Below are 14571 nucleotides of genomic sequence, written 5' to 3'. Positions count from 1 at the left end.
ATTTCAAAAATAGCTAAATGAGTGGTAAAATGTTAATGAGGAACTGAAATGTTAAAGGTTTGCAATAAAAAAGTTTGCAGCCCACTATGTAAGGAAGGAAAAGGAGGAACAGAAAACACTACAGGAAGAAACGCAGTTCTGCATCAATGGCAAGCGTAGTTTTACCCCACTGAGTACCATGCATACTTCTGATGCTGTGTTAGAACACAGTGACTGTGTACAAAGTTGGTTACAGTCAACAAACAAGACTAAGATTTAAATGTCGTTAATTAAGTTAACTTTTTACAGAATGAAAGGAAAGTTAAAACATGCAACCTCTTTTTCAATTCACTGATGGTTTACTGTACTGACTTATTTAAATACACACATAAAACAAGTATAAAAAACACTGAGTTATTTAATATCCTGAGTATTTACTTGGGATTTTTCTTCTAATAAAATTTTCTAACTTATATATTACTTCAGGTTATAAGATGTAATTGTGCTTTTGCATGGAGCTACAAGTTAATTTTACAGAAATTTTCACTTTCAAAAATTAAATTATGTAATTTATTCAGATTTAATTTCTTTAAAATATTGACGTTTTAAGCATTGGGTGCTTCGTGAGATGTGATGTATAGTGGTGAAGGTAGAGAGTAAAAGTATTTGCTGACTTAGCTTTTACATTTATTTCAAGAATAATGAAAAGCTTATAAAATTTTGCTTCAGATTAAAGAAACTGAAGACACAAATGTTATAAAAAGCATTTCAGTACAGCATGTGTAAAAGTTCTTTCTTCGGCTTACTTAGAACATTTCACTGCAGGGGGTTATGGGTAAATAGGAATTGCACACATAGTATAACTGAAACCTGTACTGTCTTTCTCATCGATCAGCATCTTATATTTTCACATTGAGCAGACTTAAAGTAAAAATATGCAAGAAACTTGATATATTTTCACCATCTATACAACTTCTTTTGACTTTCTTCTTCTTCTTTTTTTTTTTTCCTGTTTTTTTTTTTTTTTTCGAGACAGGGTTTCTCTGTGTAGCTTTGCGCCTTTCTGGAACTCGCTTTGGAGACCAGGCTGGCCTCGAACTCACAAAGATCCGCCTGCCTCTGCCTCCCGAGTGCTGGGATTAAAGGCGTGCGCCACCACCGCCCGGCCTCTTTTGATTTTCTTTATTCCCTCCAAATATAGCTTCGTGTTAATCTTAACATCAAAAACCATGGATTCTAGTAAGAAATTAATTATGGGATGAAGGGGATACAGAACCAAGAACATGACTTCACCTGTAACTTGTGAACTTACACTGTGACTTAGTTCAATGAAACACCCATCCATCCACCCTTTAAAGACAAGGTTTTACTATGTATCAATGGATGGCCTGAAATTCACTAAGTAGAGCAGGCTGCCTCAAACTCACAGAAATCGCCTGCCTCTGCCTCCTGACTAATGGGATTAAGGTGTACGCCAATATGCTCAGCAGATAATAATATTTAGTGGGAGTTAATAATATAGAAGAATCACTAAACTAGCTGTCCTATAATACCTGAAACACAAGCATGTCTGTTGCTTATCTGCTTCTCTCTACACCTTGGTATTAGAAGTGTGCATCATCAACTCAACTAAAAAAGTATCATCAAACAACTGAGTGACAGCTGAGTCCATATCATTTATAAAAATAATACTGATCAAAAGTTACCAGGAGTCTATCAAATGGTGTAATTGGAAAAGTTGTGCAGAATAACTACTTTATAATTAATGACTACGACTATTCTAACCTGCACCAAGAGCTGCTCACAGTTAATTTGTACAGTAAGTCTTCTTATTGTAACAACAGAGCTGAAATAAAAATTATGGAAAGGCCTACTGTCTTAGGAATTTCCAGAAGTAAGAGATTTCATAGACTCACCCCTTTGTCTCCTCTTGCTTTAGAATTGAACTTGACTGTCTTTAACCGGGCTCGTTCTTTCTTCTCCACTCTGTCAAAGCACACAAGGTCACTGACTTTGTTGCTGGAGACCGAATCCTAAGCCTTACACGTCTTAGATTTTCTAGCACCGACCCTTGATTCCTAGGTTTTCCCCATTTTTAAGTTGGACTTTCACTATGTTACTCAAGCTTGATGTGAATTCAGAACCTTGTCTTACCTTCCGAGTAGCTGGGGTTTATAGTCTACATTACTACTCCTGGTTAGAGTGGTTTTCTCTTAAAAATGTGTGTGTGTGTACATGTTTGTGAGTGTACATGCATGTACACATGTATGCATGGAAGTCAAAGGTCACCATTAGAGGTCTTCCTTACATGCTCTCTACCATGAAAAATATCTAGTTGTATGTATGTATGCATAGATATATGTATGTATGTATGCCTGTATATGAGAATGAGCAAATGAGCAAATTCAGGAAAGACAGAAGAGTTGGATCCTCAAACTTAGGTCATAAGCATACAACACGATTTGGATGTTGGGAACCAAACTTGGGTTCTCTGCAAGAGGCAACACATGCTTTTAACTCAGTGAGCCATCTTTTCAGGCCCCTACCTACTTTTTTGAGGCAGGGTTTCTCACTGAACCTACAGTTCACCAATTAGGGTAGACTGGCTTGCCGGCACACTCCAGGATTGTCCTGTCTTTGTCTCCTCCAGTGTTGGAATTCCTGGCGTGCACCATCCTGCACCTGACATTTTGTATGGATGTCAGGATTAACTCAGGTCCTTACACTTGTGTGACATTTTACAGACCAAGACATCTCACCAGTCCCTAGATGTTATTTATGTCCAATACAATTAAGAGCCTTGCTTGACATCACCTATAATCTAAAATTCATTAGACTTGCTGATAAATGACACATCGTTTTACTGTGAAGTCAGAAACCTCTTATGAAGTACCAAACTACAGTATAACGTGTACACTCTCATGCACTCAGTTCATAACTACACTGAACACACTGCCAGACTTCAGTCATTTTCCCAGGTCTCCTTCTTTCCCCTTTAAATACTAGCTTAGCATAGCACATACATAATGAAAATAAAGCTCGAGAGAAAGCAAACGTAGCAAAATTAAAAAATTTGGACACACACTGTATTATTCTTGAAAAATTCTGTACTGTTCTGAAGCTCTGAAATGTAAAATACATGTAGAAAAAAAATTTAAGCTTAATTCCAATAATATATATGTAATAGATACAATTGTATCTTGTAATATACAAGTCAGAGCTGAAATGTATTTTGGAAGGAGAACAGGCAACATTCATTACGTCTTTGAGGGCGAAATATATACTCTGGGAACAGGTTGAGAGGTGCCAGAAAGGCTTTACAAATACTGAATTTGAACCTTGGTAAAGGAGCATCTACACTGTGCATGGAGGCTCATTGTGAGCTTGAGGTCAGACTGTGTTCCATAGTGAGTTCCAGCCAGGATGGGCTAGTGTCCTGACACTCAAAGATATAACAACAAAAGGGTCACCTATTCAAACATGCAAGGAAATGAAACCAAATCTCATTTGGATAGTGACATCAAAATCAATCACACAAATTTGGTTTCATGTGTATTAAACTTTAGTTTTCAGCTTTTAATTACGATAGCATACTTCAGGAAAACCTAACATAACAGCCTATGAAAACTATCCAGTTTTCATTTCTATGTCTGACTGTGAGTCCAACAGGACCTTCGTGTCACAGATGGAAGCCTCACGTTCTTGAGTACTCCAGAAGAATACTTGGAGAACTTAGTGTACCACTAAACTAGAATTTATTGACTAAACATTTACCATTCAAAAATGAGACTTTTCTAACTACTGTTTGGTTTAGTAAATATATTTATTTATATTTTATTATATTAGTATTTATAAATGCTATTCCTGAAATAAAAAGAACTTGAGAACTGTAACTCTTCATGGTATTAGATTTCTGGATAAAAGATGGTTCTATTTAAGAAAACAAAATTTAAAAACATTCAAGAAAAAATGAAGGTGCCTGTGTCTCCTGAAGCCTGTGGTTGTGAACTGTGTCCAAAGCTATCAAGGGCACTGTGGAGGAAGGCCTTGCCTTTCTTTGATATGCAGAAATGGCTGGGGCATTATAAGGCCTAGATTGCTGCCCAACAATCCAAAGTGCTGAACAACCTTTCAAGATCCCCTCTTGGTGCCATGCTTTAGAAAAAGAACAGAATTGGTACTATCTGGGCTCAAATATAGTGCAATGTAAATACAGAAGATTTTAGGGGCTGGAGAGATGGCTCAATAGTTAAGAGCACTGGCTGCTCTTCCAGAGGACCCAGGTTCTATTCTCAGCACCCACAGGGCAGCTCATACCTGTCTGTAACTTCTGTTCCAGGGGATCTGACATTCTCACACAGACATACATGCAGGCAAAACACCAATGCACATAAAATAAAAATAAATTACTAAAAAATATGTAAGATTTTGATGAATATTTCTTTGGAACAATATAATCAAAGGTCTGGGTGACATCAGCAGGAGAGGCTAATCAAAGTGGGGGAAGTACCCCCACCTCACCACTTGGGCAAGGAGAGACCCAGCCCTGAGCAGAGCACCTGGAGGCTGCTTCTTATGATCTGTTTTCCACTGGGAAGAATATTTAGTGAAAGCTTCCTCAAAGTGTGTAAAAACAAAGAACTACTTCATCTTAAAAAAACAAAAACAAAAACAATAAGGCCAATTTGTTGTGCCTTCCTACTATATTTCATGGTAGAAAAATCATCTCCTAATTCTATTTAGGAACTAGGGGATGAGTGGACACCTCAGGTGAATCTGTGTTCCTTCTTTCTTTCCACCCAAGTCAGTATGCTTCTCAGCGGGTGAGGGCACATGGGAAGCATTTGTAGGATACGAGACTCCAGAGATAGGACAATTTTTAGGAGCTGCAACTTTGATATTTAAGATGTGAGGTTTCTGTCGAATCAAGAAGGCAGAGAAGCAATTCTAACTGAAACACACTATATTTTAATCTAGGAAAGAGGAATGCCAAAGGCTGCACTACTAAAATAAGATTTCCATCAAACATACGATTATACAACAGATGGATCTTGCTAAGCAGATAGATCTAGCTAACAACAGTTATAACCCGTCCCGCCCCCAATCAGTAATTATCTTGGCAATACTTTAATATTGCTCTGGGGCTTAAGGTGTAGTTCAGTGAAGAATGCTTGTGTAGCATGCACAAACCTGGGGGTGGCGTGGGGCTGCAAATAAAACAAAGTAGCACTGTTTGTGCTATATATGAGAAAGAGACATGATACGGTGTATTTTTTCCATTAAAAAAAGTATAAATCCAACTTGTCAACAAACTTCATCCTAAATGAATTAATTAACTATAATAAGCATTAATACCAGATTTGCTGGCTATCTTAAAGTCTAGATAACTGAAATAAAAGGGAATGAAGCATCTGACAAGTTCTTTCTTCTTTTGTGGTATTGGGGATTGAACTCAGGCCTCATGCATGCTAGGTAATCAAACCCGGATCCCCTGGAAGAGCAATCAGTACTCTTAACTGCTGAACCATCTCTTCACAGTCCCCTCAAAGATAATCTGGTGACAGAATATTTTGTAGTTATATCACCGGCTACTATTTTGTTTGTTTGTTTGAGACAGTCTCACTATGTAACCTTGACTGTCCTTGACTGAGATCTGCCTGCCTCTGCCTCTGAGTGTTGGGATTAAAAGTGTGTGCTACCTCAGCAGGACCCCCACTGGTTACATTTAAATGTGATAGATTTCAAGAGTTATGAATCACACCATGGAAAACAAAGCATACATAAAATCACTATTTAAGGAAAGATATTTATTAATTAGCTTCCTCAACTTATTAGTTCAATAACCTTAGGGTTCCAAAATTTTAAACTGTGTATATTTAAAGTATAGTAATGCACATCTGCATCCTGGCACTTGGGAGGCTCAGACAGGAGAACTGAGAGTTCAAGGTCAGCCCATGATACATAGCAAGACCATGGCTCAAAAAACAAGGTTGGGAGATGGCCCAGTGTGTAAAATGTTTAGTGCACAGCTCAGAGTCTCAGAATCAACACAGAACAGGAAATGGTAGTGCCCCTCCTACGTTGACGGCAGGTGGAGACAGGAGGATTTCTGAAAGCTGAGATGAGCAGCCATCCTGCAGTGGTGACAAGAGATCCTGCTGCAGACAAAGTGGAAGACGAGGCCTGACTACCACACGTGTGCCACGGCACATGTAGGCCCTCCCTCACACATAAAGCCTATAATTTGATTTGTTATATATATTTTTGATATTCATAGGTAAAAACAATTGCTATAAATCATGGTATTACATACCTATCAAATCACAGTTATTTATTTTTTATTTTTTTTGGTTTTTCAAGACAGGGTTTCTCTGGTAATGGCCATGGCTGTTCTGGAACTTGTTCTGTAGCCCAGGCTGGCCTTGAACTCACAAAGGTCCATCTGCCTCTGCCTCCCAAGTGCTGGTATTAAAGGTGTGCCCCACCATGGTCCAGTTCACAGTTATTTTTAAAACCTTCTTTGGGTGGTGAAATATTTAACAGTCTTCTTACCTACAGACTCATCACACCACACAGCAGCATTCTGGAGTTTATTTTACAACTGAAATGACGTTATCTTTTGACCAACATCCTCCCACTCCTCTTCCACCCACTCCGGACTATTTGGAAGGTCACGTCAAGTGACACAGGCTCTGACTGTCTGTATCAGACTGACCTCACTAGCACAGTGTGCTCCCGGGACAGCTGGGGAGCAGAGTGAAGAAATGCCAGCAAAGCATTTACCTGCGTTTACTAGGAATCACTCCGACTTCATCCCTTTCACCATCTGCCGCCACCTGCCTGGCTTGCCACCACTCATCATCAGACGCGTTGATAACGTGGAGAATGTCTCCAAATTTGAAGTTCAATCCTTGACTGGGAAGGCCGCTATCTTTAGTCTTGTCGTAATCAAAAAGGGCTCTAGATTCAGAATCAAAGAGTTCATAATGATTTGTTATAGTGGTACTAATCCATTTAAAAAATATATGGGATTCCAGAAACATATATAATTTGTACAAACAAATTATTAGTAGAGTATTTGTATAGACAAAATGTTTAGACTTATTTCACATTACATGTAAGACAGTAAGAGCAAACAGGAATCATAGAAATCATACTGTAATGGAAACAGTCTTAAGTGTACTATTTATTGCTTTCAGTGTTTTAGGACAGACTGGATGCCTATTTATTTGATACAGGGAATTGCTGTATAGCCCAAGTGGGCCCAAAACTCAATATTGTTCTTGCCTCAGCCTCCTGGTGCTGGGAAGTCTAGCTTCTTTATCTCCCTGTGACTTCTAGGAAACTAAAACTGTCCCACGTGACTCATGAGCACTGTTTCTATTGGTCGGTGGGGACGCAGATGCTTTAGCGTAGGGCGGTTTCAGTGCTGGGCCAGCTCTTCCTGGGCTTGGCTGCACTGCGTTTTACTTTGACAGTTTCTTTCGTTTCACTTTGCTCTTCCTTTCCTATTCAATGGGACTAATAATGACATATTGTAGAACTGTTCAGAGGATTACATCACATTTTGTAAAGTGTGTAAGAGAAATTTAACAAATCTCTGGGTACAGTGACCTATACCTGTAGTTTCAGCTAGCCATGAAGTTGAGGCAGGAGGATTGCTTGAGTCAAGGAGTTCAGGGTGAGCCTCGACAATATATTGACACTCATCTCACAAAAAAGAATAAAAATAAAAAATCCAGCACCCAAAATTTCTTTCACTATAATCCAATAACAAACTATACTGGATTTTTAAGTGAAAAGAAATATAGCTATTCTAATAAAATACAATGTAAACATTATTTATTGTCCTCTCTGATTAGATATCTAGAAAAACAAACTTGTGTCCATAGGTTAACAAAGATGTAGACATAGATGAGACTACACCAATAGTTTTGATTCCACTAGCTAACTACTTCCCCCGCTTGTTTGCGAAGGTACAATTAAAATACTTTATTAATTTTATCTGACATGCACAATGTTAAGTTTTTCAAAATTTGTTAAAAAGAAAATAGTATTTGCTACCATTTAACTAATTAACACACACTATTTAAACAAATTGATTCTTAAGTCCAAATAATCTCTCTCAAAAGAAGAGGGAAAGGCTGGACTGCAGTGTGCTTGTCCAGCATGCACAAGGCCAGGAGTCTGATTCTCAGCACCAGGGACGAAGGCGGGCTGTGATCCCCACACTTTCAGCACACAGCCAAGAGAACCACAGACAACTGTGGCAAGCAGACTGAAACACAAAACATCAATTCTTTTGTCGAAGTTGAAAACTGAAAATTAAGGTCAAGTTTTTTCATGACAACCAACACTACATTTTTTTTTTTTTTGGTATTTTTGGTTTATAGTTAATTGTTCTTTAAAAAATGGTCAGTTTTGGACATAGTGGGATGCAGTGCCTACTGTGTCCTTCACCCTTTCCTTTTACAATATATGTGCTAGTGATCTAACTAGTTTTAGAGTTTTATGTAGTCTTTTATAGCATTACTTTTTATTATTATTTTATGTTTAAGAGAATATGAGCAGGTAAATGAGACCCAACCAAGCTTATGTAGTCATTACTAAAACATCAACCTAAATTTTTTTTAGTACACATTTATTTTGCTTTTCTTTACACCATTATTAATTCAAAGGGTCACATAATTTAAATTATTAAAATTATAATATCCTAACTCTTGAAAGATACAATTCAGAAAATCACTCATGAAAATGTTTTTATTGATTTGCACTGAATTTTTCTATAGTAAATTCAAGTAAGTCACAGTAAAAACCTAAAAGAATCTGTACACATAAAGTGATTAAGTGATGTCACAATTATAAGACAGACTCACCTGACATAGAGGGACCGCTTCTGGCTAGTTCGAAGAGAACCCGACCCTGAACTAATGCTACTGCTCATCAGCTGCTCCCGTAAGTCATGTATTTTAGCTTCAAAACGGCTGTACTCTGATGGGAAAGAAGAAATAAACTAAATATTCCTAAAAACAAGTTTTTTAAAGGTAAAATGTAAACTATATAAGGTGTCTTAAAACTGATCTAATAGCGGGCAGTGGGGGCACACACCTTTAATTTAATCTCAGCTTTCAGGAGGCAGAGCCAGGTGAATCTCAGTGAGTTCAAGGCCAGCCTGGGCTACAGAGTGAGTTCCAGGACAGCCAGAGCTATTACACAGAGAAACCTGTCTTAAAAAAACAAACAACCCCCCCCCAAAAAAAAAAACACCCTGACCTAATGACCTAAAAACTCTAAATTAGTTAGATCATTAACTTCTAGCCATTAAGTATGGCTGCAAATTTAAAATAGCATTAAGCTTCTAACTGTACCAGAAATTAGAAGTGACTAGTGGAGGATGTCTTTGTTCAAGTTACATTTGATCCACTGAAAGAAAACTCCATGAGCTGGGCGGTGGTGGCGTACACTTTTAATCCCAGCACTTGGGAGGCAGAGCCAGGTGGATCCCTGTGAGTTTGAGGCCAGCCTGGTCTACAGAGCAAGATCCAGGACAGGCACCAAAATGACACAGAGAAACCTTGTCTCAAAAAACCAAAATGAAAGAAAGAAAAAAGAAAACTCCATGAATCAAATAACACTAGCAGTTTTCATTATCTTTTAATTTAGTTGTAAAATTTAAAAAGGACTTATTCCAGTTCTCAATTTAAAACAGAAGTCTACAATAATTAATGTCAAATGCTTTGACTCCTGCTATTTTCCTTGCGAGAGAAAAACTCTCAAATACAGAATTTATGCAAAGTTAATAACAATGGAAAATATACCCAGGCCAGATAATAGAACTAAAACTAAACTAGTTTATAGTTTTTAAATTGTCAAAATGCCAAAATAAGAAAGGTAATCAGAAGTAACATTCATAAAATTAAAAAAAAAACATTTAAATTCTTTTTTTGAAGGTCTCTATTTTAAACCATACTATAATGTTAAAAACCATTAAGTTCCCTGGTACAGTGAACCTGATCACAAGCTCTGCCTCAGTCAGAAGATTATCCTAGCCTTTTTAAGACTCTGTGAAGTATCTTCTAATCTTGTTTTTTCTGAGTGTCCACAGACCGAGCGAGGCTGGGCAGCTCTGGCAGTAAAGTCACAGCAGAGGAGCGTTGATGCCCCCGGGTCATCTACCTACATTTCATGTCTTGTTAAGTTTGATGATTTTATGTCTCTGGCCACTTGATGAGAGAGGCTGCCTGATGGGTTCCTTCCCCCATCTCAAGTGAGTTGTTGAAACTGTGCACATCTTTTAACTCTTTACATTAAAAACAACTATTCATTGTGTTGGGGGAAGGTATGCATATTCCACAGACCCCGTGTGGACACAAGTTGTCAAAAGGTCACTTGTGGAAATTGGTTCTCTCTTTTTGTTGTGTGGATTTGGGACTGAACTCAGGTCATCAGGCTTGGTCACAGTGCCTTTACCTGCTCAGCCATCTTACTAGCCTATCAAGATTTTAATTAATCAATTAACTAACAGTAGTAAGGACTCATGATTTTCTAATTCATTTAGTAGGTTATAGTTAGTATCATATCACTTATTTGTAGCAGAAATTGTTAATTTGGCCAGTGTGTCTTGTTCCATCTTGGATTTGTTTTTCTTTTTCTTTTCTTTTTTTTTTTTTTGGAGTATGTTTCCATCATTGCTTGAGTCTTTTACTTTTTGGCACAGAGTATCACAAAATAACATAGCGTTTTCCCCGCCTGAGTCTGGGAGCCAGCCATCTATCTAAAAAGCCTCAGTTTTTAATGAAGTATTCCTCATTAGAAGGCAAGACCTAGGGACTATGCGTGCTCATTGCTACTAGGATGTGTCTGGGTCCGGACCCTCAGTGGTATTGGGGGTAATAAATATGGATAATTATATATGCATATAAAGATGTTTAGATCTATATTTGTATTTACATCTACCTAACCTGAAAATTGAGTTCATACCCAATTTTCTAATTCTAATCCAACATTACAGAGTTTATATTTAGCTTTTCCCTTCCTATATTTAACCATGGTAAATACTGGCTTACCATGTGCATTCACTTTAGTATGTTTCTGTATGTAACAAGTGTCTGCCCATCAGCATTCACTACTTCCTGACGGTGCTGACGACTCAGACAGGACGGTACCTGGCAGGAAGCCCTTCTCACGGGTTATGCCCAGTGGACCACAACAGCACTTCTTTCTGCCTTAGCCCCGAAATGTGCCCTGTTCTGTGTAATGGTGTCAGGACCAGACTTATCAAGATGTGGAAGAGGAAGCTGCCTCGCTTCAATGTACAAACATCTCCCCAGTTTCACTACTTCCTTAAGGAAATACTAGTCTTGGTGAAGTTTAACTTCTCCTATTTTAGTGAGTTTTTCAGTCTCTGCAGTCACTGTGGTTGGTTGTTCTCTGCATACCCCAACTCTGTTCTGTGAGTACTCCTGAGACATCAGCTGTCAGTAAGTTCAAGGGCGTGTCCTCTGGCACACACCTGTCAAGACAGTATTCTCATTCTTCTTTTCGGTTCTCAAGCAGGTTTCTATGTGATTCGGTCTTGATCTGTTCAATTTTATCTAAAATTAGTTTCCAGAATCCTTTTTTTAAAGACAGGGTCTCCTGTAGCCCAGACTGGCCTTAAACTCAAAAGAGATAAATGCAGAGATTAAATGCTTGGCTTTCCCTAAAATTTTGGGGAGGCTCTGTAATAACTTCATCCTTCTAGTCCAGAGCTTCCTCTTTTGCTGTTTCTGCCAAGTGTTCAAAGATCTAATCTAGTATGTGGGGATTCTCCTACTGTTTTTTGTATTTACCCTATGAATTTACTTTTCCATTTGGATTTTATCCCCGGTGGTTTTTTTTTCCAAGTGTGGGGTTTTGAATTCAAAGTGAGTTAGAGCAGGTTGTCATGGGCCAACTACTGCAGCCTTCCCAGCTGACTGCAAACTCACTGTACTCAATACAAAGACTGCACAAAACCTCTCCCTGCTACTAGTAAACCGTCCTACTTCACTTGCTACTACTCACTCAATAGGAGCTTTTCCTATTGCTTTGCCCTGTACAGTCAGTGATATCAGAGGGGTTCAGTAGTGTTCATAGCTTGCTTAGATCAGTTTTTATTCTGTGACTCATGGAAAGTTCCACCTAATTCCGTTGTAGATCTGTTAATAAATTTTAATTTTTGCTCTCCTAATTATTTTGAAGGAAGGGGCAGAGAAGTTCTGGGACATTCAGCATTAAACCTACCATTTCATTTCTGCATTTCCTAGGAGTTCCACTGATTCTATACTTTTGATTTTAACAATTCCTGTATTGATTACTATTACAAGTGGATGTGGGTGTGCACACGCCATGGCATGTGTGAAGGTCAGAGGACAACTTTCAGGACTGGGCTCTCTCCTTCAGCTGGGTTCTGGGTTGAATTTGGACAGTCAGGTTTACACAAGTGCTTGACCTCACGGAGCCATCTCACCTGTCTGAGTTTTCCTTGTGTTACTTGTTTTGTTTTGAAAGACAATCTCAGTATGTAGCCTAGGCTGACCTCAAACTTGCCATCTTCCTCAACTTTCCAAGCAGTATGCCTACGGCAGGCATGATCACTCCAGCTACTCCTATGCTTTATTATCTTTGTTGTTTGAAAAACATTTTAGCATTGTTTATTCTTATAGTTTCATTTATTTACTGTTTTTATTTTTCTTTCTTTCTTTCTTTCTTTTTTTTTTTTTTTGATTTTTTTTGAGACAGTTTCTCTGCATAGCCTTGGCTGCCCTGGAACTCTATCTGTAGACCAGGCTGTCCTCAAACTCAGAGATCCACCTGCCAAGTGCTGGGATTAAAGGCGTGCGCCACCACTGCCCGGCTTCTGTTTTTCTTTTTTGAGACAAGGTAGATGAAAAGGCCTCAAACTCACTATGTAGAGGACAGTCTTGAATTCCTGATTCTTCTCTCTACCTCCACAGTGGCTAGGACTATAGAGGCACACAACTATGCCCAGCTACATCTTCCTTTTAGTAAAAGTGTATCCATCTTCAACAATTAGTTGGTAAAATCCCCTAAGAACAGAGGACTGCTCACGAAGGGAAGTAACTTCTGTGCTGTGCTAGCTCTAAGTCCCGCTCTTCTCTTCATATTGGGTCCATAACTTTACTGCTCTAACAACTCGACAGTCTTTAACAATATGCTCATTACACTTGATGGAGCTGGCATTACTAGTTTTCACCTTGACAATCTGATTATGAGAAACCTTGGGCAATTTTAAGCATTCAGCATTTTAGAAAGTTGAAAACTTTCTACCAAAAGAGCAGATTACATTTTACAGTGAGGTTGGCGAGTTCTTTCCTGAGAAGCAACCAATTACTACAGAGCAGCAACCATCTCAGACATTAAACATGTAAGACTGGGGAACTCGGATGATTACTAACAATTTCTTAAATATAAAAACAACAAATCACAAGTTCATGGTCCTTACTACTAAGAATTCTTTGTAACATTTGTCTTTATGACCCAAACACTCGTCAACACACTTCCTTCCCAATGTCACTTTAAAACGGTACACTTCATTTACCTCATCAAAACTGCTGTCCTCTGCTTTCCTTTCCATCGGTCCCCACCTGTCTTCCCATCGCCACCTTCCATCTACTCCTGCTTCATGGGGAGGATCTGGTCTCCCTTCTTGGTCACGTGGACCCTTCTAGAGACCACACATGCTCTCTGACAGAGCTGCTACTGGGAGAGAACAGACTGTGCACCACACAGGAGATGTTCTCCAACATTTCAAGACTAAGGACTAGAGCATATTTTATCTCATGTGGCATATTAGAGTTATTTGAAAACATCTAACTAGCATGTTCATGCTTATTTGAGGAGAGATAATGTTTAAAGCCCCCTCCCCATTTTAGGATCCACAAATCTGGTATTCAGAAAAATTTTGGAAATAATAAACATACAAGAGCAATCTATAAGGAAACCACTGAAATAGGAATAACATACTAAATACTAGTATTTAAGAAAATTCTTTTATTCAAAACTTTTCCCCCCTGTTTTTGTTCTTATTCGAGACAGGAACTCTCTGTGTAGCCCTGGCTGTCTTGGAACTTGCTCTGTAGCCTGCCTCTACCTCCGGAGTGATGGGATTATTAAAGGTGTGTGCCACCACTGCCCGGCTTCAAAATTTTCTTCTTAAATTAAGACTAGAATGGTACTGATCATCACCAGACCCCCACAACCCCCCAAAAAGAAAAGAGGATCAATCTGAAAGATCATTTAAAGAGAAGCTCAGAAAATACAAAAAAACCAAAATAAAACAAGTACAAATACCATAAAAGAGAACAAAGAAGAAAATTTCTGGGCACATTTAGTAACTCTGGAGAAACACTATGAGCAGCAAGTACACCTATTCGATATAGGGCATGTGCTAGACTTAGTTTTGTAAAAGTCAGTGGTCATAAAAAAAAAAAAAAAAAACAAAAAAAAAAAACAAGACTATATGTGTTCTGTTCCACCATAACAATCCTTCCTGTTAGCAGAAAAGTTCTTCTTCTTCTTCTTCTTCTTCTCCTTCTCCTTCTCCTTCTC

The 14571-nt window shown here is 38.4% G+C and overlaps 1 protein-coding gene across 18 annotated transcripts in view; it reads right to left on the bottom strand.

Annotated features, from left to right (window-relative positions):
• The window catches only part of Dlg1 (discs large MAGUK scaffold protein 1), a 206914-nt gene that overhangs the window by 34158 nt on the left and 158185 nt on the right, over nucleotides 1–14571 (bottom strand). For all 18 annotated transcript variants that reach the window (XM_076548687.1, XM_076548686.1, XM_076548689.1 and 15 more), the window contains 3 exons: nucleotides 8856–8970; nucleotides 6763–6939; nucleotides 1896–1965 (listed from right to left, as the gene is read on the bottom strand). In XM_076548687.1, coding sequence (XP_076404802.1) covers nucleotides 1896–1965; nucleotides 6763–6939; nucleotides 8856–8970 — 362 coding nt within the window. The remainder of the gene's footprint in view (nucleotides 1–1895; nucleotides 1966–6762; nucleotides 6940–8855; nucleotides 8971–14571) is intronic.

This window comes from Peromyscus maniculatus, chromosome 12 (genome assembly GCF_049852395.1).
Source record: "Peromyscus maniculatus bairdii isolate BWxNUB_F1_BW_parent chromosome 12, HU_Pman_BW_mat_3.1, whole genome shotgun sequence".
Lineage (NCBI taxonomy): Eukaryota > Metazoa > Chordata > Mammalia > Rodentia > Cricetidae > Peromyscus > Peromyscus maniculatus.
Note: the sequence above shows the minus strand (reverse complement) of the source record. Positions and strands in the feature narration are given on the sequence as shown.